The sequence below is a fragment of the Halichoerus grypus genome, chromosome 9, assembly GCF_964656455.1.
Source record: "Halichoerus grypus chromosome 9, mHalGry1.hap1.1, whole genome shotgun sequence".
Lineage (NCBI taxonomy): Eukaryota > Metazoa > Chordata > Mammalia > Carnivora > Phocidae > Halichoerus > Halichoerus grypus.
This window is the reverse complement of record NC_135720.1, coordinates 53,033,042-53,056,743: the sequence shown is the minus strand read 5'-3', so window position 1 is coordinate 53,056,743 and position 23,702 is coordinate 53,033,042. Positions and strand designations below refer to the sequence as shown.

At 39.8% G+C, this 23,702-nt stretch overlaps 1 protein-coding gene across 4 annotated transcripts in view; it reads right to left on the bottom strand.

The window, feature by feature from the left end:
• The window catches only part of PDSS2 (decaprenyl diphosphate synthase subunit 2), a 267,579-nt gene that overhangs the window by 41,133 nt on the left and 202,744 nt on the right, over positions 1 to 23,702 (bottom strand). For 3 of the 4 annotated variants that reach the window (XM_078054921.1, XM_078054920.1, XM_036078922.2), the window contains exon 7: positions 15,052 to 15,084. In XM_078054921.1, the coding sequence (XP_077911047.1) occupies positions 15,052 to 15,084 (33 nt within the window). Of the gene's footprint in view, positions 1 to 443; positions 698 to 15,051; positions 15,085 to 23,702 lie in introns of those variants that run through there. The other variant, XM_078054919.1, reaches the window with a different exon arrangement.

The window sequence follows — 23,702 nt, the reverse complement described above, 5'->3', positions numbered from 1 at the left end:
GGGCGCCATGACCATGTGTCAAGACGGGTATTCAGAGTACACTGGGTCCGGTATTAGGATGAAGTATTTGAAAACATGTCTTCTAAGGAATATTTAACCTGGAGGAAAGAATTAAAGGAGGAGATGAAAGTCATCTTCCAATATCTAAAGCAATTAAATGGAAGATGGAGCAGTCCTGTTCTATATGCTTCAGGAGACAGAACAAAGAGCAACAGGGTGAAATTTCTGGGAAGCAGATTTCAATGACAAATAAGAGAGAGCTTTCAAATAACTAGAGTTGTCTAACAACAGAATAATTATTTTTGACATCCCTGTTTTTGGAAGTCCTCAGAAACTGGATTGACCACATCAGAGAAAGTATGAATAAAATTCTTCTTCTCTTTTTTTTTAAGATTTTATTTATTTATTTGTCAGAGAGAGAGAAAGAGAGAGCACAAGCAGGGGGAGCAGGCAGAGGGAGAACAGGCTCCCTGCTGAGCAAAGAGCCCGATGCGGGACTGGCTCCCAGGACCCTGGGATCATGACATGAGCTGAAGGCAGAGGCTTAACCGATTGAGCCACGCAGGCGCCCCCATGAATAAAATTCTTAGCAGATGTGGGAGGTGGAACAAGGCAGCCTCCAAAGTCCCATCCAACTCCAAGATTCTAGCTGACAGTGCTTCAAGTGAGAGGTCTTCCCAACTTCTGAGTGGCAAGACTTGGTACAAAAGGAAAAGCTACAATTAAAACCTTCTCTAATATGATCAACATATTATGATAAACAAATTGCAAACCACATAAAAAGCATTCCTTTTTACTCAGAACAAGAGATTATTTGCAAGAGTCTAGAGAAAGGAAATCTACTGATTTAATTAAATATCTTATTTCAGCAAAAGGAAAGGGGATGGAAATAAGAGAATTTTTAGTTACTTCCTCAAGCACATGAATTCATGTGCAAAAGCACAAGAATGGTGCGATTCCCAATATGAAAATGGCCATAATCATAATGCTAACAATAACAACAAAGACAACCTCATAGTACTTACGTGTGCCCAGCACTAAGACATATATATCTTCAATCCTTACAAGAGCCCTATGAGGTAGGTACTAATATTATTCTTTACAGATGAACAAACTTAGACAAGAATAAGTTGCTCAAGGTAACATGGAAGGTAAGTGGAGTCAAGATACAAATAGTTCTTGCTCTTATGCAGCACGGTATAATGCTTTTCCTTTCACTCTTATGCTCTGAACTGGGAAGCATTTCAATTTCATTTGGGAAGAGAATACCTATCTTTGTCAATAATGTCCTTTGCAAGCCTGTGCACAAGGTAAAATTTTTTCACCATATAGTGTCATAGATTTTAGAAAATACATTAAGTCAAATAACTTTGGATAAAATTATATTTACAGAGATGGCAGAAAATTGAAGCCATTGTTATATTAATCATGCACCTCTATTGCAATATATACATTTTTTTAAAACTATAACTAAAAATGCCATATGGCTGCAGTACAAAGGTCAGTAAGAATTGGAAGTGGAAAATTTCCACATTTCCGCGAAGAAAAAGGCCATAAATATTTTAACTGATTAGGTATATTCTTCAGGTCATACTTTAAAAAAAAAAAATAGTGGGGCGCCTGGGTGGCTCAGTTGTTAAGTGTCTGCCTTCGGCTCAGGTCATGATCCCAGGGTCCTAGTTTCAAGCCCCGCATAGGGTTCCCTGCTCAGCGGGAAGCCTGCTTCTCCCTCTCCCTCTACCCCTGCTTGTGTTCCCTCTCTCACTGTGTCTCTCTCTGTCAGATAAATAATAAAATAAAAAAATCTTAAAAAAAAATAAAAATAAAAAAAACAAATAGGCCCCGAGTAAGGCTCAGATATCATCATATCCACTACTGAGTCACAAAACTAACATATTTTTACTTAAATCCTTAATAATAAAAACTTATTTTTAACAAAAATCTCAACCAAAAACGCTGACTACAGTAATGGTACCTGGGGTTTCACACAATCACAGGATATCATTACCTCATGTCATTTTCACTATTTTTAAAAACCAATCTCTGGGGCCACCTAAGTGGCTCAGTTGGTTAAGTGTCCGAATCTTGATATTGGCTCAGGTCATGATCTCAGGGTGGTGAGACTGAGCCCTGTGTTGGGCTCTGTGCTGGTGTGGAGCCTGCTTGGGATTCTCGCTCTCCCTCTCCTTCTGCTCCTCCCCCCCACCTCACGTGTGTGCCCCCGCCAATAAATAAATAAATAAATAAAAGCAATCTCAGGGTTCATCATACTACATTTTAGTCATTAGATGGGGTGCCTGGGTGGCTCAGTTGGTTGGACAGCCAACTCTTGATTTCACTGGGGTCATGATCTTGGGGTCATGGGATCGGGCTCTGGGTGGGGCTCTGCACTCAGCAGGGTGTCTGCCTCGGGATTCTCTCTCTCCCTCTGCCCCCCCACCCCGCTCATGTTCTCTCTCTCCTAAATAAGTAAATAAATAAATCTTTAAAAAAAAAAGTCATTGGATAAAGGATTAATGAGTTCAAATTGACAAATATAATTTAGCCCATGCTTTAACATTTTTCTCTTCTCTTATAAAACATCAGAGTATTTTTTCTTTTGTAAAATAGCCTGGAAAATTCCTGTAATATGTATTAAGCTTTAAAATACTTTTTAGGGGTGCCTGGGTGGCTCAGATGGTTAAGCGTCTGCCTTCGGCTCAGGTCATGATCCCAGGGTCCTGGGATCGAGCCCCGCATCGGGCTCCCTGCTCAAGTGGGGAGCCTGCTTCTCCCTCTCCCTCTGCCATTCTCTCTACTTGTGCTCTCTGGCTCTATCTCTCTGTCAAATAAATAAATAAAATCTTTAAAAAATAAAAAATAAAAAAAAATAAAATAAAATACTTTTTAATAAGTTCTATTTATCTATATAAGATCATTCTGTGTAATTGTATGAGCATGTGTGACACACAGGACATTTGTTACACTGCTCTCCTTTTCCCTTGCTGAGTCCTGGGACCTGAAGCCCGTGGAGATGGGAGGTAAGAGAAGAGGTGAGCTCTAGGAGAGACAAAATGCCACTATTTGCACATAGGGCAGTCTTTCAAGCACCCGGAGCAGAAACCCCCAGATGAAGCCACACAGGAACCTTTTTTAATCCAATAATGGGATGAGGTGTTCTCCTCCTAAGACTGGTTTTCTGCTGTTTCATAATAATATGAAAAACAACTGTAGAGAGGCAATGAGCAAACGTTAGTAGGGAAACTCTGGACCTGGACACATGTGATCTTGGGCAAGGCAACTTCTCTAAGCCCTAGATCATATTTATACCACATGAAGTTATTATGAAGAACAAACAAGACGATGTATGGCAAATTACTTTGACGTCAATAAAATGCTATTCAAATGCAAGACCTGAAGAGGAAAAGAACATGGAGTTCGTTACAGAAGTTAGATGTAATATTTACATAATGCACCTGGCTTTAATCACAAACATTCATAGACTATTTTGCATAGATTCATGAAGTTGTTTTAAATATTTTAAATCTCTGGATTATTAGTGAACTGGAAATATGCTTGTTTTTGAAAAATGAATTTCCAAATCATCTTGACCATCTAAAATTGGATCTATTCCACCTAACAGGAAAAAAATCTCTGGATTATTAGTGAATTGGAAATATGCTTGTTTTTGAAAAATGAATTTCCAAATCATCTTCACCATTTAAAATTGGATCTCTTCCACCTAACAGAAAAAAAAATGATAAACACAGGTTTCGTCTCATTTTTCTTGCCTTCTCCACACATTTCTATTAGGCTCAGTCTGGATGGTGTGTGGCCTGCTGTTGAGAATGAGACTTCAGTCTGGCCATACCACCCTGAATGTGCCCCAGTTGCACCCAATCTCAGAAGCCAAGTAGGGTCGGAACTAGAGAGTATACTTGGGTGGGACAGTGAGATTTGTTTCAGAAGCGATTTCAAGACTCACGTCTTAGTGAAGTACATTTATGAGTCTGTGCTGTGGGCTACTATCCACAAATAGCTTCATAACCAAACAACTCATTTCATACAAATTATCATGTCTGGATATATACATCCCTATTATATGTACAAATAACCCAAAACCATACATTCAGTACCCCTACATATACATATATATGTATGTATGTATTTAAAGGTATTTTGCTCCCTCTCCCCTCCACTCCCTCCCGTGCTCCCCCCCCCCAGCTTGTACTTCTGCTCATGCTCTCAATTCAATAAATAAATAAATCTTTTTTTTTTTAAAGAAAAACAGTCATGTCTTCTGAAGGAAAATTTAACTATTTATAATCTCAGGTTTATCCATATTCTGATTCAAAAATAATTTTTAATTTTAGTATCATATTCCAAAGAGGAACTTAATTCTATACATTGAAATTCAAAAAGCAAAACATATCATAGGTTGCAGACTGCAGCAATGAGCCATTCTTTGCCCGTAGCTTTTTTAGGAGTGAATCGATAGTAAACTCTGTAATCTCATGACAAATATTATGCTGGTTATTTAATTAAAAAGAATATTGTGGGATGAGAGGATTCACATCTTGTAGGTATCCAATAGTACTGGGGGTTATGTGAGGAATACAAAACTATGTGAGTCCATATCTTACTTATGCATTTCTTAAATCCTCATGTCTCAATTTTCCATCTGCTTTAGTATTTGGATGCTGATACCTGGGGATCACTTGCCTCAAAACTACTCTCACTACCTCTGCTGTCTACATGACCCTAGATTCCTAACATCCTAACATGTATCCTGATACAACATGAGCTTAAACCACATTTATGACTTCCATCACTAGTGTGCATGTCAAATAACAGAAAAACTCTCTACTGAGAGTTATGACAATGACATATCTTCTGGGCAGGTTACATCAGACTGGGGGCAAATGCAGGAACCAATGTATGGGGTGAAGAAGTTAAGTTACTCTCTGTGCCATATAAATATAATCATACCTTGCAGGATTAACACCTCTTCCAGATGTAGATCTCTACGTTATGGAGTAATGGAAGGTGTATTTGTTAACATAGAACCTTGCCTCCCTTAAGAGAATGGTAATGAGAAGTCATTTTAAATGGTTATATCCATAAACCTTTCTTAGAAGAGTGAAGAATGCTTGCCAGTTTAAAAAAACCACAATAATTATTGCACTGGTTCAGCAAACATAAATCGTAAGACAGTCATTTACTAGACAATCACTATTTCTGAGACAAGAACAATGTTGGATTATAGAGTAAGGCATACTGTTTCTGGATGTTTGTAAAACCAGAGCCTGCATACAAATTCTCCCTTACTTGTTTTGTAGTAGGGCTAAGCACCTTGAGCAGCAGTATGGTGGTAAGGAATCCACTGTGGAGTCAGCAAACCTGGACAGAATCATGACTCTGTGAGATAGTAACGATGTGGACACTGTTAGGTTATTTGATCTCTTCCCCATAAAATGAAGGGATTCAAAGATAGAATTTGATAGAACCATCTGATTAAAGTGTTTTGTGTGTCTTGAGTAGAGTGCACAATGAGAAACGTGTATACTAGGGTGGGCATCTTACAGAGATCGTAGCACGTGGAAAGGCCTACAACCTTTTTTAAGAGGTGCACACAAATCTTTTTAGCAATGAATCAAAGATACAGGTTAGCATAATTTTCTTAGTTCTAGGACAGGGAGACCTTCTCAGGGGGCACCACTGCACTATGCAGAAATCCATCTTCAGAGGTATAACTCTGGCTTTGTTATGATCTGTGAATAGGTAAGATCCTTCATCAAGCCAACAAGTCAAAGGCTTGGGGGAAAGGGACAGGATCCACACACCCAAAATCTTTAGTAGCATCTTACACATCACTAACCAATGTTGCAGTTCTTGTAATCTCTACTGTTAGCTCAGTAATTCTGTTTGAAAATGGAGGTGGCACACCTACCTTGCTATTTCAGAAAAGGGAATTCAGCACCTCCGGGATCAGTACTCTGCCTGATGTGGCAAGTGGGGAAGCTGAGCAGTGTTTTCAGACACCGGTTAGGAAACAGGGGGAAATGGCTTCAGATGTGCTGACTAAACAGATGACAGCTTTCTGACAGACCAATCGTGTTGAAATCATGAAAACCTCCCTTTTCGTTCTCTTAAAGAACATAATTTTGGAAAGCCCGTGCCTCGCCACTGTTTTTATGACAAGGGAAGAGATTGGTATTTCCTTAGATCTACTTAAAACAGTTTCAGCGGACTAAACAGGCTCCTCGAGGGGACAGAAGGCTCTATCCGCTACATAAAGGCAGATAGGCACGTCCTGTGCACAGTGGCTCCCGATACCACTAACTGGGAGCCATAATTGAATCCAGCTCCCCCACAGCGCAGAGCATTCACCCACAGAACCAGCCTGGAGGGCATTTTTAGTTAGCTTTCTAGACTAAGATTCGAAAGGTTGCCCCAAGTGAATCTTTGTTTCAACCCAGGGAGTGCGAAGCATTGAGGATGTAACCATTTGATTAAAAATATACTTGGGATGAAATAAGAAGAACAAAGGCAGAGCCAAATATGCCTTATGAATGAAAAGAACAGAATCTAGGCACAAACCTTTGGTTTATCTTGGGTTATTCACTCATCCTATTCTATTCTAATTCAACAAATATTTATTTGGTACCTAGTACGTGCCAGGCACTGTGTTAGGCGCTCAGAGTACAGTGGTGAGTAAAACCAGACACGATTCCAGGCTTACAACTAAGAACTGGTCTTCACTAACAATCTAAGTCTGCCTTAGCTTCCTGATGAATGATAGGTATTACGTAGATATGCAATTTTTTGGACATCAGTAATTCAAAATGGTAATTTTAAGAATAAGATGGTCCCACTAAATATTATTATTGTGAACTAATTTTGCAGTTTACATATAAAATTAGAAACCCAAGATCAACAAGCTAGGAATATATGATTTGAAGAAAAATAAAAAAGATTTGCAACTACGTAGAGAATTGAATTCAAATAATATCAATACTATTTGGGTTAACAACCTAGAGAATGGTATATTTTATGATGTCATAAAGAGGCTTATTATTGATAGCATTTAATAATATTATTCACGATCCACAGGGGAATAGAGATTATGATCATCAAATCTGTTGATGCCATTGAGGTGTGTGGGATTGCTAACACCTCAGAGAACAAGAATCTAATTTTAAAATAACATTAAGAAATTAGAGGAAGAGATCATCAAAGCAAGATGATAGTCACTGGGGACAAATGAAAATAATATACTCAGAGACTTAAGGAGGAAATCATCATGCCTTATGAATGAAAAGAACAGAATCTAGGCACAAACATTTGGTTTATCTTGGGTTATTCACTCATTCTATTCTATTCTAATTCAACAAATATTTATTTGGTACCTAGTACGTGCCAGGCACTGTGTTAGGTGCTCAGAGTACAGTGAATGAATGTCCCAAGAGCAACTGTTTTGCAAAAAGACTTGAGGGCTCATAGTAAGGTACAACTCTGGTTCAAGATACTTACTATTGTATGTGGGACCCAATGCCAGGCTTGAACTCATGACCCTGAGTTCAAGACCTGAGCTGAGATCAAGAGTGGGACTTGCCTAACTGACTGAGCCACCCAGGTGCCCCTAGAATCTATTTTTGATTAAAAGTTTCACATGGTACAAAAGCCATACTTTACTATGGACAGAAATTGACCAATGACTATTTTTCCATCCTTAATAATTGTATTTTAAAGGAGATCTGGAATCAAAGAGTAGTTGCAAAAACTGACTTTAGTAAATTAATTGTTTTAAAAAACAGATTAAATAAAATCCATCCATTAACTGCTGCAAGAAAAAACACTTGCGTGAAATGTGACTGTCAAAAGAAAAATAACTGTTTTTTTATCTGATTTTTAAGGAAATAAGGGGTGGGGGATTTAAAACTTTCAGATGGCAGTCCTGGCAGTCCCTTCCAGCACTATCCCTGTGCTGTGCTGTGCTCATCAGCGTGCTAGGTTTTTCCGTTCTCCTCAACTGTCTTCCATCACTTCAACCACTACTAGAGGCCTAGCCCAAAAACTTGCAGTGTACAAAAATGACATTTTCCAACCATGCATTTCTGCCTATTGCCATAGAAGCAGGCACTCAATTTTTTAGGAGCCTAAAATTAAATTTTGGTTATGTCACTAAACACATGATTTCAGGCAAGTTATTTTTCAATTCCCAGTAGCTCAGGTCATATCTGAAAAAATTCTCAATCAAATGTGAGTCCACATTTCAAAACCAGAAATCTTAAAAAAAAAAAAAAAAAATACAATGTATTTATTTTAAAACATGCTGAAATGTTATCACCTTAATGCCTGTATTTATATTTTTAATGCTTTCTTCCAGTCTTTATCAAAATTTTACATAGTTGCACCCATATCATTATGGTATTTGGATTTTCTTCATTAAATTCTATTATAAACACCTCATTTAATTGGACCACAAGTCCTTTATGGGAGAAAGGAATGACCACGCTTCTACATAGTCCCTGTCGTTACCATGAAAACAGAAATCCTAAATGTAAAGACAACTTCAGGAGGTTAGAGGAAACGAGAGATTTAGTGCATCCGGTGATGCCGTATGGAATACTTTACCAAAGGAGCTAATGTGAAGTCCCAGGGTAGGAGAAGCAGCATCTGCCCAAGAAAGGGGTACACGGAAGAGAAAACACAGTAACATCTGGTCTCTAAATGTGCCAATGTGAAAAATTCTCAGAGCCAGTTAGCTAGGGTTATGAGAGAGAACGAGCAGGCAAAAACTGTCTGCCAAAAAAAAAAAAAAAAAAAAAAAAAAGAGTCTGGCTTTGTCAGTAAAGAAAGGACAATAATATTTACAGAAAATTTTCTATACTCAAGCTTCAAAAAAGTAGAATTTTGGACTCAGTCTGCAGCAAAATGGCGGAAGCAATTTATGGATGATAAAAGAGAAAAAAAGACTAAAGGGCAAACCTTGGAAAGGAGAACCATGACATGGGAGGAAAGCCTCTTTTTTCTTCTTGAAGGGAAGTGATGATATGTGAGCATGCAAATGCAAATGTCTGCGGACAGCACTGTTTGCTGGTGGGAAGAGAATTTTAATGTGTACCCTATGCAAATGCGTTTTATAATCAAACAGAATGTGCGAGGCCTTCTGAGGGCGGGGAGGGAGGAGAAGAGCAGCTCTAGACACTGAGCCTGAGCGTGGTGGGATGCAAGCCTGAACAGATTCCAGCAGAGAGGGCACGTCAAAACCCACTCCTTTTAAAAAAAAAATCTCTCTTACGTTCAACCGAGAACTGGATGCCTAATGAATTAACACCTGCAAGATCTTTCTTTACCCAGTGCTTAACCTTGAGCAACTCTGTGCTTAGAGCGAACCTCAGGAGGAAGACATTAAAAAAGCAACTCTCTCTTCTGTACTGAGTCATGGGGAAAATTATTATGAACTGCACAGGAAAGACTAGAGAGGACTGTAAAGAAAGCCCTTGTAAACCATTTAGAGTCTTTGTGTCAAAATTAGCATGAAGGTCAAAGAAGCCCCGTTAAGACCTGGTCCAGAGTACTTGTGAAAGAATGAGCGGGAATGAGCGCTTGACGGAGTTTGGTTTTGACCAAGTGCTCTTTATTCATATCTGGGTATCTGAAGCAATTATTAAAAAGAAATTGGGGAAGAAGTCTGCATCTTTACGCTGGAGCTATTTGGGCAAGCCATTTTGGAAGTGTTAAAAAATTAAAATCGTAGAAAGCCGAACCATAGGTGCCATGTTTTGCCTGAAGTGGTAAAAATACCATCTGCCTCAGTCTTTGAGCAGCAGAGAGACAGGAGGGCTAACTGCAGGCATACGCTCAGCTCCAGCTGGGGAAAATACACAGACGTTTGTACGTGTTTTTCTGAGCGAGAGTAGTCAACATATTCGTTTTCTTTCAGACATATATATGTTACCATAGCAAACCAAGCATGAGTGTGGTCTGAGAAACTTCTCCACCAGTCCCAACAAGTGCCCATGAATTCCTGTAATTCAATAGGTGGCACTCTTCCCTCTAGCACTGCCCTGAATCAGCCGTGCTTAACCGTGGGGCCAGAAGCCCGGGGAGCGTGGACTAGAGTCTGAGAGATACACACCCGGGGCTGCAGACCAGTCACTGTAATTAAGATCCCCATCGTATTGTGCATATGAGCCAAAGTGTTAGCACCAGCTTTCCGGGTCACAGTTCACTTCTGGTAACTGTATTCTGTCTACTAAGACTTCCGCAGTTTTAACTAGGTAAGTAAGACGTTCCTCGTTTTTCTATTCTAAAAGCTACTGGGTGGAATCGCCTTACAGTGACACAGCCCCTGTCCTCGCCCAGACTCCAGGTGGATGAGTTTCCGCGATAGGTAGAGTGCTCCCATGAGTGCGTTAACCACCTGACAGAGGCGGGAGAGACGTAATGAATTAATAGCTGTCGAGTGCTTTGATGTCTTAAGATGAAAGGCACTGTGGCGGTGTAAAGCATTCATATCCAGACTCGCTCGCAACAAGAACTAATTAAAAAGTAATTCCATTTCTTATCTGAGTGTTTGAGTACAGACCACTGTTTTGCAGAAAGTGACAGTCTCAAGATCCAGCCAAGACTGATTCTGAAGTTACCACCTCTTCCCCCTCTTTCTTGACTTCCTCGCCCTGCTGAGACCAACAGAATTTGAGAGATGGCAGGTGAGGCCACAGAGCACATGGCCAAAATAATTTCCTATGGTCCTCAGAATCGGATTTTTTCAGATAAAATTTGGCTTTTGGGTAAATACTCAATCACTTGGAAGTAACAAAATTTCCAGCCACAAATACATTTCATGATGATCTCCAGAAATGGCTGCTGAGTTTTTTTAAATGTCCTTTTACAGATAATCCCACAAGGGTGGCCCTGAGCTATTAAGCATGGGGCCTGCATCAGTCAGCACGAGCACCATGATCATGCCAAACAGAGAGGAAGAGACCTGGGGTCATGACAGGTATTACTATGGGCCCACGGTACACTGCACGGGAGACAGTATCATAAACTGGACCCTGCAGACATCTCCCCCATACCTAGAAGAGATGGATATAATCTTTTATTCCCCATGTTACTTGGGTTTAGGTCTGTGTAAGGATGATAAGTTTAGATTAATTGCCTAGATCAAGTGATGGCCCTTAAGTGTCAGAACTGTACCACAGATTCCAGAGGGGTAGGTTCTGTTTACTGGCATGAGAAATATTGTCACTAGGCACTTGGGAAGGCAACCTTAGGGCTATTAACCATTGAGATGGATTGTGTTATATAGTCAACATTTTTTTTTTTTAATTTTTTTATTGTTATGTTAATCCCCATACATTACATCATTAGTTTTAGATATAGTGTTCCATGATTCATTGTTTGTGCATAACACCCAGTGCTCCATATAGTCAACATATTCTTAAAGTGGTTCATTGAAGTCTACAATACTCCATTCCAGACCTCCCAGAACCTCCCACACTTCTAGAATAACACTAATGCAACTCACATGCATGCATTCACCAAGCCTCCTACATAGACGCCTGTGCTGGGTACAGATGATGTGACCATGTACGAGGCCCTGCCTTTGGAGCTCTTATGTTTCAGTGAAAGAGAAAAAGCAGGAACAAGCAACTCAATGAAAATGATAATTCTACATTACTATAAATGTTAAGAAAAAATAGAGCAAAGGGGGGGTAGCTACTTTATTATTATTTTTTAAAGATTATTTATTTATTTGAGGGAGAGAGAGCACACAGAGTGAGTGAGAAAACGAGTTGGGGGGAGAGGCAGAGGGAGAGGGAGAAGCAGACTCCCCGCTGAGCAGGGAGCCCGATGTGGGGCTCGATCCTAGGACCCTGAGATCATGACCTGAGCCGAAGGCAGACACTTAACCGACTGAGCCACCCAGGCGCCCCGGGGAGTGGCTACTTTAGACAGGGACGTCTGAGTCAAGGAAGCATGTGGTGGCAAGGCCTACATCAGTCTTGCTCACGGTGACAGGCAGCACTAGCATAGTGCCTTGCACATATTAACTGTTCCATGCACAGTGGCTGGGTGGATAAAGTGGATGAAGGGATGAATCTGGACCTCAGGTGTACAAGATAAGAATGCCCCCCACCCCTCAAGAAGAACGTCTTCTCTCGAATTTGGAATGGGTCCAAAGAATTGACTAGCACTCTTCGAAACTGCTCGCTGTATATGAAGCAACCCGAAGGAAGACCAGAGAGGGTAAGTGATACTAGATTTTGCAGTGAGTTGGTGGCCAAGCCACTGCTTCGCCCAGGGGTGTTCTATCTGTGCATCATGTTTTATCCTTTCTCTTAACCTCTTCAACTGTCATGTGCCTCTGCGATAAAAAACCCTGAAGGAGTTCTCTGAGTCATGAATAAACATCAATGACCAATAGTCACTCTATTGCCAAATTGTGTTGACTTTTCCCTGACTCTTTTTGTTAGTTTTCCTTTACTACCACACAGTGAAATCCCAGCCTTTATCTCCAAGCTAGTATATTACAGCCTTCCCAAACAATTTTTTTAACCCTGTTGATATCTGCAACGTGTATCAAAAGCATCTTTCCTCTCTGATTGAGATAAAAAACCCTATACCAGATTTTCTCCTGAAACTAACTTCATGTGTCTTCTCTTTTCTTACTCATTTCTTACTCTTCTATTTTCTACATTCATCCACTCCCTCCCTACCTTCCTCCCTCATTCAGTCACTCACCATTTACCATGTGCCAAACACCATGTTAACCACTGAGTATACAAAGACAAATAAGACACTGTCCCTGCCCTCAAAGAGCTCACAGTGTACAGTCTTTCCCATAAATGGGGCATTATATTACAGAGTAAGTACAATGACTGAGAGATGCACGAAGTATTAAAGAATGAAGGAAAGCACTTAATCCAGCCTGGGGAACCAGGGAGGACTACCTGTAGGAGATGGTCCTAACTGGAGCCTTACAGAAAGAACAGGGGTAGCTGATAAAGGGGGAAGGACATTTCAAGCAGAGGGGACAGCATGAGCCAAGGCCTGGAAAACAGAAACAGTATGTTTTGTGTGATCTGGTGCTGCTGGAACACAGGGTAGGAAGAGATGACGCTGGAGAGTCCCTCAAGGGGGTGAAATCATCTAGCAAGCTTTGAATTTGCCTTATAAACGACATGAGCCAATGGTAGGTTTTAAGCTGGAGTCTGAAACTGTCAGGTTTATGATTTAGATAGACATTCCAGTTGGTAATGGACTTGTGGTGACAAAGTTAGGAAGACCAGTCAGTAGGCTTTCCAGTGGTCAGGTGAAGAAATTCAATGTAAGTAATGGAAGACAGATCAAGAGGAGGGGCTGGATTTAAGAAAACGTAGGATACCAAAATGGCATGACTTGGTAAAGAACCTGGGGGTGAGGGAGTAGGAGCCGTCAAGGGTGACTTCTAAGATTCTCACAGGGTTGACTGGGGGGATGACAGGGCCAACATCAGGAGAGAGAATAAGTTAAAAGGACAAGAAATACAACATGAGTGGACACTGATGTAAACCATGGACTTTGGGTACTGATGATATGTCCATGTAGTTTCTCTGACTGTAACAAATGTATCACTCTCCTGCAGATTACTGATAGTAGGGGAGGCTGCGTGTGTGTAGGGTCAGGGGATATGGTAACTCTTGATACTTTTGCCCAATTTTCCTGTGAACCTAAAACTTCTCTAAAAAATAAGGTCTATTTAGGGGTGCCTGACTGGCTCAGTTACAAAAGCATGCAACTTTTGATCTTGAGGTCGCAAGTTTGAACCCCACATTGGGTGTAGGGGCTACTTAAATAAATAAAGCTTAAAAAAAAAAAAAAAAAGACCAGAGATGTCAGACAAGATGGTGAGTTCAGTTTAAGATGCCTGTGGGAGACCCAGGAGGATATGTCCACAGCCCAAGTTTGGGTACATAGGATCAAGTAGACATCTAAGAAGTGATGCATATGGAGGCTATCAGTTTAGAGGTGCTCTTATCTAGTTTTTCCGAAAGGAAGCAAAAGTTTGTGAGACAGAGAGAAGGAGGAACTGCATCTCAGTCAAGGAAAAGAGAGCAAATGCATGCAGCCATGGGTGTACCCCCCGGAACTGTCAGGAGAGCACGAGGTTCCAGATCAGCCCTGAGAAATCATCGTGGGTTTCAGTTGTCCCACTGCGAGCAGAGCCCTTACAGCTTGTATTTCTTCCTCCTTGTCTTTGGAGTGCAGGTGTGCTCATACCCGGGATAGTCCTGATTGCTGCATAAACCAGATAGTTAGCGCCTTCCTTTAGCCAAGCAGCTATATGCAGCCCATGCACCTGCTACAATGTTCCATTTGTCCCCGGGGGAAGCACAGAATGTGACCGAAGTGTGTTCGGAGGCTTGCACTGGTGCACTGCAATCTGAACTCTCACAGCGGTTTTTAAACAAGGCTGTGTGTCGGAATGATCTGTGGAGCCTTTTTTCAAATACTTCCTTCCTGCCCCTGCCCTGCTCTCCCCACCAGGGGATTTTGATCTTGGTGAAAGAGGGTGTGATGCTGCACCTAGGCATGTGTGTTTTCAAAAGCTCCACAGATGATGTGAAAACTACTACTTCTAGGAGTCTAAGTCGGCTCTGTGTGGTGCTTCTCACGTGTTATCTAATGGCGCGAAAAGCCAAAGATGCCAAAGGCATCTTTCTAGCAACGGTGAGTGATCTTATCCAGTTTATTTTTCCTCATGGCACTTACCACCACATGACTTTATATGATGTATCCACTTAGTTGTTTATTAGTTATCTATCTCCCACACTGGACTGTAAATGTCCCAAAAGAAAACACTTCATCTGGATTACTGTTGTAGTCTCAACACCTAACAGTGTTTGGGATGAACTAGGCACTCAGTAAGTACACTTACCTGCTAATGCCTGTTACTTAACAGGGAGTGTCCCCCAACTTTGAAAGGGATGATTCTCTTTTGACCTTTCAAATATAAACAAAAACCACACACCAAACTGAAATGTATAAAACTGTATAGTATATATAAAATCTACCTACCTTAGCATAGTCTAATCTTCCTTTCTCTTGAGCCTAAAGTAGAAAGAAGGGGAAATTAATTTGTTAGTTCTTCAAAAATTATTTAGTGCTTCTATAACTTGTACTTCTCCAAGAACAAAGGTCAACACTCTCTCCCTTGGTCCTCTACCATGTATCTCTTTATACATCTACAGAGTTGTATCTCTATACAACTATATACATATAACACTTTTAAATACACTGAAAAGTTGAAAGGACAGGATAGTGAGCACACGTATACATTCTATCTAGACATGACAATGCCATACATCATGACTCTTCACCCCGCCAAGCTTCAGCACATTTTATGAGCACAGAATGTCTCGTACATAACCACATGACTGCTATCGAATGTTACAAACTAACAATAATTCCATATTATCTAACATACAATCCATATTCAAATTTCTCCTATTGTCCCAAAAGTATCTTTTATAGCTTCCCCCCCAACCAGAATCCATCAAGATTCACACATTGCACATGGTTTTTGTATCTCTGGTTAGTCTTAAATCTTGACTAGATCCTCCCCATTTTTCAAGAAGTAAAAATAAAAACCATTAACTTTTTCATGAAAATCATTGACTTTTTTTTTTTTAGATTTTATTTTTAAGTAATGTCTACACCCAACGTGGGGCTCAGACCCACAACCCCGTGATCAAGAGTTGCATGCTCGACTGGCTGAGCCAGTCAGGCACTCTGAAAATCATTAACTTTTTTGATTTGTCATATTAGTTTTTCACTGTGTCATTTAACTTGTCCCTGTTTTGCTTGCAAACTGAAAGTTGGGTCTGAAAAAGCTTGCTTAAACGTTTCTGCCATGAGTACTTTATACAAGATATTACATACTTAATATTGTATCAAATTCAGGAGACACAAAATGTCAGGCTGTCCCCGCTCTTAGTAGTGCTATAAATTTGATCACTTGGTTAAGGTGGTGACTATCAGATGGTTCCACCGTAGCGACATGTTTCCTCTTGTATAAACAGTGAGTAATCTGTCGGGCCAGGGTCTCTTCCACTTCCTTTGGCATAATTTTTACTATGTTGTATTATGTTGAAAGACCCCCACCTCCACTCCCCACCCCACCAGGGATGATAGAAAGGTGGAATTGAAAACGACATACTAGGGGTGCCTGGGTGGCTCAGTTAGTCAATCATCTGACTCTGATTTCAGCTCAGGTCACGATTTCGGGGCTGTGAGATCAAGTGAGCCCCACACAGGGCTCCACGCTCAGCATGGGGTGTGTTTGGGATTCTCTCTCTCCTTCTGTGTGCCCCCCGCCCCTGCCCCCGGCACTTTCTCTCTCTCTAAAATAAATCTTAAAAAAAAAAAAAAAGACATTCTATATGGGTCAGACTTTATTTAAAATATTTTAGTTATTAAAAATTTTAAATTAACACATATACTCAAATGTATTATATATAATATCTTAACATGATAGAGACAACCAATGTATTAATCTTTGTTGATACATCAGCTCATTTTTGTAGACTTCAGAATAAAACTCCTGCTACCTCTGCACAGAGTAAGAACTGTTCAATCTGCAAATAGGTTAGGTCTTGAGACCATTTTGTTCCTAAGTCAAATTACTACTTGAGAGAAAAGATGTTTATGTAACATTGGTCCTGACTCTTCTTGCTTCTTTATAATCTTTTAAAAAATTTATACAAAGATGCCTGCATTTTGTTTTTCTTATTTTCATAATAAGTAACTTAGAAGACACTGCTCAGGTATTAGCCATGGGCACCATCACAAACCACTCTAAGTTAAAATTGTGACTTGAATGTTTTCTATGACACAAAAGGCTTCTGCAACCAATGTAATGTAACAGAGAATTTGGAGTTTTCAATCTGCTCTTCAAAATTTTTAGGGATCTAGATTTTCAGTGAACTACGAAGAGTTTGAACTTAATCCTGAGATGCATTATGCCACAAGGAATAGGAGTCAGTTCTTGCAGAAATGTAAAAACTAGGCTTATTCTTCTCTCTGCTCAGATATTTTATATTGACTTGTGTGTCTGTGGACATCTCCCAAAATAGTTTTGTCTAGGCTGAAAATCTCTCTTTCTCCACTATAATATCTGCAGTTCATAGGGAGCCCTTGAGCATGTCTGTATAGATGTACTCATGACCTAGCTACTAAACTTTGTCAGTATGCAGACAGGAACTGGCTTTGATCCAAGTAATAATCCATGGCTTGTGACCAAAATTTTAGCAACAGCATTTCACAATTTGCTTAGTCTTTGAGTTCTCAAACTCCCAGCTGTCTCTTAAATTCATTTTAGGTTAAGAGATAGCTGACATTGAGGTTGATCCTGTGGTCACAAGCTTCCCACCTTTTCAATTGTTCATCCTTTCTCTTGTCTCTTGCTGATTAGTATGGATTGCTCCAGCACAGGACTTTTCAAATGATGCACAAACTGGGAGCTCTACAGAATTGTTCCTGTCAAACAACTCATTTCCGCAACAAATTTGCCATTTCCTCACTACTTTCAATTCTGTTCCTGTTCTAACCAACTCAACATTCAGCATCTTTCAACGTTCTTATCTTCAGTGTTTAACAGAAAAGGTATGTTAAAAGTGTTGAAAGTGGTATTTGTTGAAGGCTAGGAAGTTGAGGAGCTTTTGTATCTTGAGATTGCAAGGTAAGGAGAGAGGGAGAAATGATATAATTTACAATGACTTAGGGTGGACTTTTCCTTTTGGAGGTATTAGGTCAGTTTCCAGTTTATCTCATAAAAACAAAAACAAAAACAAAAACAAAATCCCAACAGCTGTTTCCTCAGGTAGGAAGAAGGAATGTAATGTTGTTTATAGATGAGAACATTAGAGTGGTCCTATCAGAAATTTTTATAAAACCAATTTTCCCTACTTGGATTATAAACTAATTATCTTAGAGAATTCTATTATTTTGAGGTACTTGTGCTTTATCAATCACAAGCTATTTTCAAACTCTCTCATTTTATTTTGTATTGCTAGCTTGGTTACCACCCTTTCAGCCAGTAGAGAGAGACTTTGTTGGAGACGATGGCAGAGAATCACCATGTATGGAATCCACATCTGTTCAGTATCAGCTCTTCAATGTTCTGAAAGCTGAGAGATTAGAAGCCTCCATAAAATGACGACCACCACAGCCCTTACAACCTGAACAGACGTCAGCTGTTGATAACGCAGCTCTCCTAAATGTCCTTTTTATTTTATCACAACAAACATCCTAGTTCTGTGAAACCATTTCATCCTTGACTGCTTTAGCTTGTACCTAAAAGTATGAGTTATTTTATAAAACAAATATTATGACTTTTAAAATCTTTATAGGTATATAATATGTATGTATTTCCAGCCATGTGTGTTAATATCTACATAGGTCATCTACACGCCTAAGAGTATACACATTCGGATACAAAATTTTTTTCACAAAAGGCTTTTAGAGGTTATAAAAATATAGCACAGTAGAAACCAATGGAAATGATGATTTAATCCCCTCTATAAATGATACTTCTCATTAAACATTACCTATTCTATTTCTTTTTGTGAAACAGTTAATTTGGGAGGGGCCATAGTTTCTGTTTGATCAGATGATTGCTCATTCACTAAATTCACCAGGCACCTCCCACGTGTCAGGTACTGCCTAGGCACTGGAGAAGGAGCCATGAACAGAACAGATAAAAATCTCCGCCCTCATGAAGCTTATATTCTAGGGGTTGCACAGCCTTGTTTAAATGGGCTTCACATACAATCTCCCTCTAGGACTTAGGCTCTACGAGAATAGACCAACTTTCTCTCCTGCTCACAACTGTATTCCATGTCTAGATCAGGATTAGTATAGAGCACATGGCCAATAATATCTGGGGAATGAACGCATAGATGGATAAGTGCTTTTTCTTCATACATGTTGGTTATGTCCTGTCTATTCAGGAAACTTACGAAGCGAAGTTCATCATACTCACTCCTAGTTCTAGGAAAGTTGGGTGTTTAGATTCAGAGGGCCAGGATGTAGTTAATGTGGAACGATTAGCTGATGTTTGACAAATCATTTTTACCTGTATTGAACAATACCATATGTTCACTTTACTGCCCAACTGCTGTTTATAAGTAGGCTAAGGAGGGAAATCTATGGAATATAAATTCAAATAATTCATGAAAATCAAACAACAAAAAGATAGAATAGAGAAGAGTGATCTAGTAGCCTTCTCATAGACACAGCAGTTTAGTTTAATTAAGTGCCTCAACCTTGAAAGCAGTGTGTTGAAGTAGAAAGAGCCCGGAACAGACACCTCAGGACATTTCAGGAGCCACAACTCAAAGCTTAGGGTGCTAAGGACACCTTGTCTATGGAGGAAAGCAAGTGGCTAATATCTTGATGGTGACCACTCCAAAAAGCACTGTGACCTCCTGGGAAGATGTGATATGCTGGGTGTCAGAAAATATGGTTTCTAGCCCATAATACATTAATACCTCCAACAATTTTAAAAATTTTCTGTGCATCTTCATTTTCTTATCTGTAAAATAAGAGTATTTACTAGACCCTATGTTCCCAAATGTTGGGCACTCACAAATGCTGGACTGGCTATCGGAATCACCTAGATAGTTTGTTAAAAACGCAGTACCCTCGCCCTGAGTTTCTGACTCATTTGAAGATCACTGGTTTAGACTGTGTCTAATGTTCTTTTCAATTTATTCTTCTGTATGCATCAGAGTTTACTTCAAAGGCTAAACGAGAACAACTATATAAACTCCTTAAGTCTCAAGGAGAATGGAGTGTTATAACTTTCCCCTCTTTTTCTGACATCTGCCACTTATCATGTATATTTCTAGAGAGCAAGATATAAAATAACTTTCTCACTGGAGCCCAAAATAGGCTGATATAAAATAAATCCAGACTGTATTTCAACAGCCAGCAGTCCTGAACCTCTTCCTGCCACACTGTTCATCTCCAGAAGCCACTGTAAATTCTCCCGTACACGACAATTCCCCATGGGCTTCATTACTAGGGTCTTTAAAAGGGATTCACTCATCTTTTTGCCTCCTGTAGGTGTGCTTCTTGTCAATCCAGGTCAGGAGAAAAGAAAGTAATTTTTCCCAGTCTTTAGCAGTTCACAGAGAATGTGTGGTTTGAACCTTGTTTTATCTTAAAAAAAAAAAAAATGTGAAAATAGACAAGATAGTGTGCCAGTGCTCATGAGACCAGAGGCCTCCTCAGAAAACTACAGTGAGCACTGTAAAACAATATTCTGTACAAAAGCAAAAAAAAAAAAAAAAAAAAAAAAGCCAGCATTCTGAGTGAGAGGATGCACAGAGGGATTAATTCCAAAGGTTTATATACCAGTCTCAGCGGACCAAAGGCAGACAGATTCCCTGTTGGTAAGTAATGGATGTACAATATGGTCTTTTAAGAAACAAATGCTTTCTTATAAGTCAGGTAACAAAGAAGGATTGGATGACATAAATGAACTGTTCCCAATTTTCAACTACTACTATCTGGACTTGAAGGCTGGATATGGAGAAACCTTTTCCTAAAAATAGAAAACTAATATTCCACAGCAGGGAGTCCAGAAATTGCTAGAGACTGATCATCTCTACTTATCATGTTATTCTTCCCAAATGCTAGCAGCTATATTTGGGAATAACAGTCATTTTTAAAGAGAGATTCTCTTTTTAAAATTTTAAGGAAAACTACCTTTCTCTTCAAACTTTTATTTTTTTTCCTCTTCAAACTTTTTAGTTTGAGGAGAGAACATCATGGACACCCATTTGCCCTCCACCCACATTAACCAATTGCTAATATTTTGTCATCTTTGCTTTCTCTTTAGATGATCATTTGCTGCCTATCTGAGAGGAAGCTGTAGACATCATGTCTCATCCCTGAATACTTCAGCATTTATCTCCTAAGAACAACGATGTTCTTCTGCATAACCACAAACCCATTATCACATCCAACAAGTTTAACGCTTCCTATGATGTCTAAGAGGTCTGTACTCAAATGTTTCCAGTTCAATCAATAGTGTTGTTCAGAGCTGTTTTTATCCCGATCCAGGATCAAATTAGAAATCATACGTTCTCTTTGGATGTCATGGCTTTTAAATCTCTTCTAATCTACAAGAGTCCCTACCCAATACCTTTTCTGTCTTTCATAATACTAGCATTTTTTAAGAGTCCAGGTCAACTGCCTTGGAGAATGTCCCTTATCCTGGATTTGTCTGATTGTTTTCTCATGATTAGATTAAACGAAAACTTTTTTTTGGCAAGATAATTACATACATGATGCTGTATACTTCTCCATTACATCAGGAGTCATACAATACGTTTGTCTCATTATTGGTGAAACTAAGTTTGTTCACTGCTTCCCTTTGTATTTAATAAGTAATCTGTGGGATGCTTTGAATCCATGTGACTATTTGGTTCCCTTCTAACCATTCATCCAATTGTCTTAACCCATCATCCATTAATAATCCTTGTTTGAGTAAAAGATTACTTTGGTGGCTGCAAAAACAATGACACTTTAAAGGTCAATACATTATATGTTAAAAAAAAAAAAAGAAGAAGATAGCAGGAAGGGAAGAATGAAGGGGCGGAAATCGGAGGGGGAGATGAACCATGAGAGACGATGGACTCTGAGAAACAAACTGAGGGTTCTAGAGGGGAGGGGGGTGGGGGATGGGTTAGCCTGGTGATGGGTATTAAAGAGGGCACGTTCTGCATGGAGCACTGGGTGTTATACGCAAACAATGAATCATGGAACACTACATCAAAAACTAATGATGCAATGTATGGTGATTAACATAACATAATAATAAAAAAAATAAATAAATAAGATAAAATAAAATAAAAAAATTTAAAAAAAGGTCTTTTGCAGGAATATCACTGGCTCCTTTAGAGAAGACAGGTGTTACTGAAAATAAATTCTCTGTGCATTTGTATTGGTATGAAGAGGTGGAGTTTAATTTATACATGAATGAAAAGGTTTATATGGGAACAGAGGAAGGGAGGAAGGGTAGGACCTCCATCCTCATCCTAGAATGGTTTGGGTAGTGTATGAGGATTTAGAAAGTTTACAAATCAGGGGCACCTGGGTGGCTCAGTTGGTTAAGTGTCTGCGTTCAGCTCAGTTCATGATCCCAGAGTCCTGGGATGGAGCCCTGTGTTGGACTCCCTGCTCAGCGGGGAATCTGCTTCTCCCTCTTCCTCTGCCCCTTCTCCAGCTCGTGCTCTCTCTCTCTCTCAAATAAATCTTTTAAAAAATTAAAAAAAAAAAAAAAGCTTACAAATCAGAATCTATTAGATCTGCTAGCCCCAAAGTTTAAGCAGTTGAATTTTGGTTTGGTAGGAGAAGCAGGCCTTGTACCAACCCAGCTTTCCAGTTACAAAGCGGGAAAGGTATCAGAATAGAAAGGAACAGGGCAGGCTTCTTTGTGATCCTGATCATTCTTGCCCATTAGTAAGATAGCACAGAAGGCATCCGCAAGGAAGTCAACACCATTTAGAACTGGACTTCTCGGGAACCTGATGTTACTTTTGTTTTCACCTGGGAAAGCTAATCTTTAGAGGGAAATGTGAATGTTCAAGGATTAGCTTTTTTGTATTCTCTTCCTCTGGCTAACTGGGAAAAGAGGAAGCAACAGACAGGTGCACAGAAGGTCATGGTGTCCAATTATAAAAAAGAGGAGGATAGGGGCGACTGGGTGGCTCAGACGGTAAGCATCCGACTCTTGATTTTGGCTCACGTCATGATCTCACGGTTGTGGGATCGAGCCCCAAGCTGAGCTTCGTGCTCAGTGTGGAGTTTGCTTGAGATTCTCTCTCTCCCTCTCTCTCTCTCTCTCTGCCCCTCTCCTTGCTCACACACTTTCTCAAAATAAACAAATAAAACCTTTACAAAATAAAAAAATAAAAAAAGAGGAAGGGCTTGTGTTATCTACATAATACATTTTTCTTTATTCAGAAGTCTTGTCATCCTTTTGCAAACCTTTTTTTCTTGCTATGCTTTCTTGGAATCCGGAAGAGACATGAAATTTAAAATTTCAAACACAGACAGAATCTACCCAGATTGCAGAAAGGCCATGAGCAAGGAAATCAGGCTGAACATGGAATTGAGTTGTTTCCTCCAGTGGCCAGGTTCCAATGTGATGGCCACCAACCTTGATGGTGCACCTCAAGCTCACGATGTCAAAAACCAAACTTATACCAGTTTTTCCACTTAACTTTTCTATTTCTATTAATGGCACGATTGTTCCTGTAATCCAAATTCAAAATCCTGGTTTTGGCCTCTGCCTGCCCTTCCCCAGTACACACCTACCAGCTTCTCCCTATCATACCAATTTTCAGGCCCTGTACATTTTCTCCCTGAAATGCATTTTTTTTGCCCCCAAAGATTTTATTTTAAGTAATCTCTACACCCAAGGTAGGGCTTGAACTCACGACCCCAAGATCAAGAGTCGCATGCTCTACCAACTGAGCCAGCCAAGCGCCCCTCTCTGAAGTGAGTTTTGCACCTAACCTCCTTCTTGTCACCAACACTCTGATCGGTACTTTTCTCCCGAACTTATCAACAGGTTCCCCAAAACTTCCTAACCGATCTCCTTCTTTCTACTATTTCCTTGTTCCTTTGTCCTTTAGGATGTAGCCAGACATAGCTGT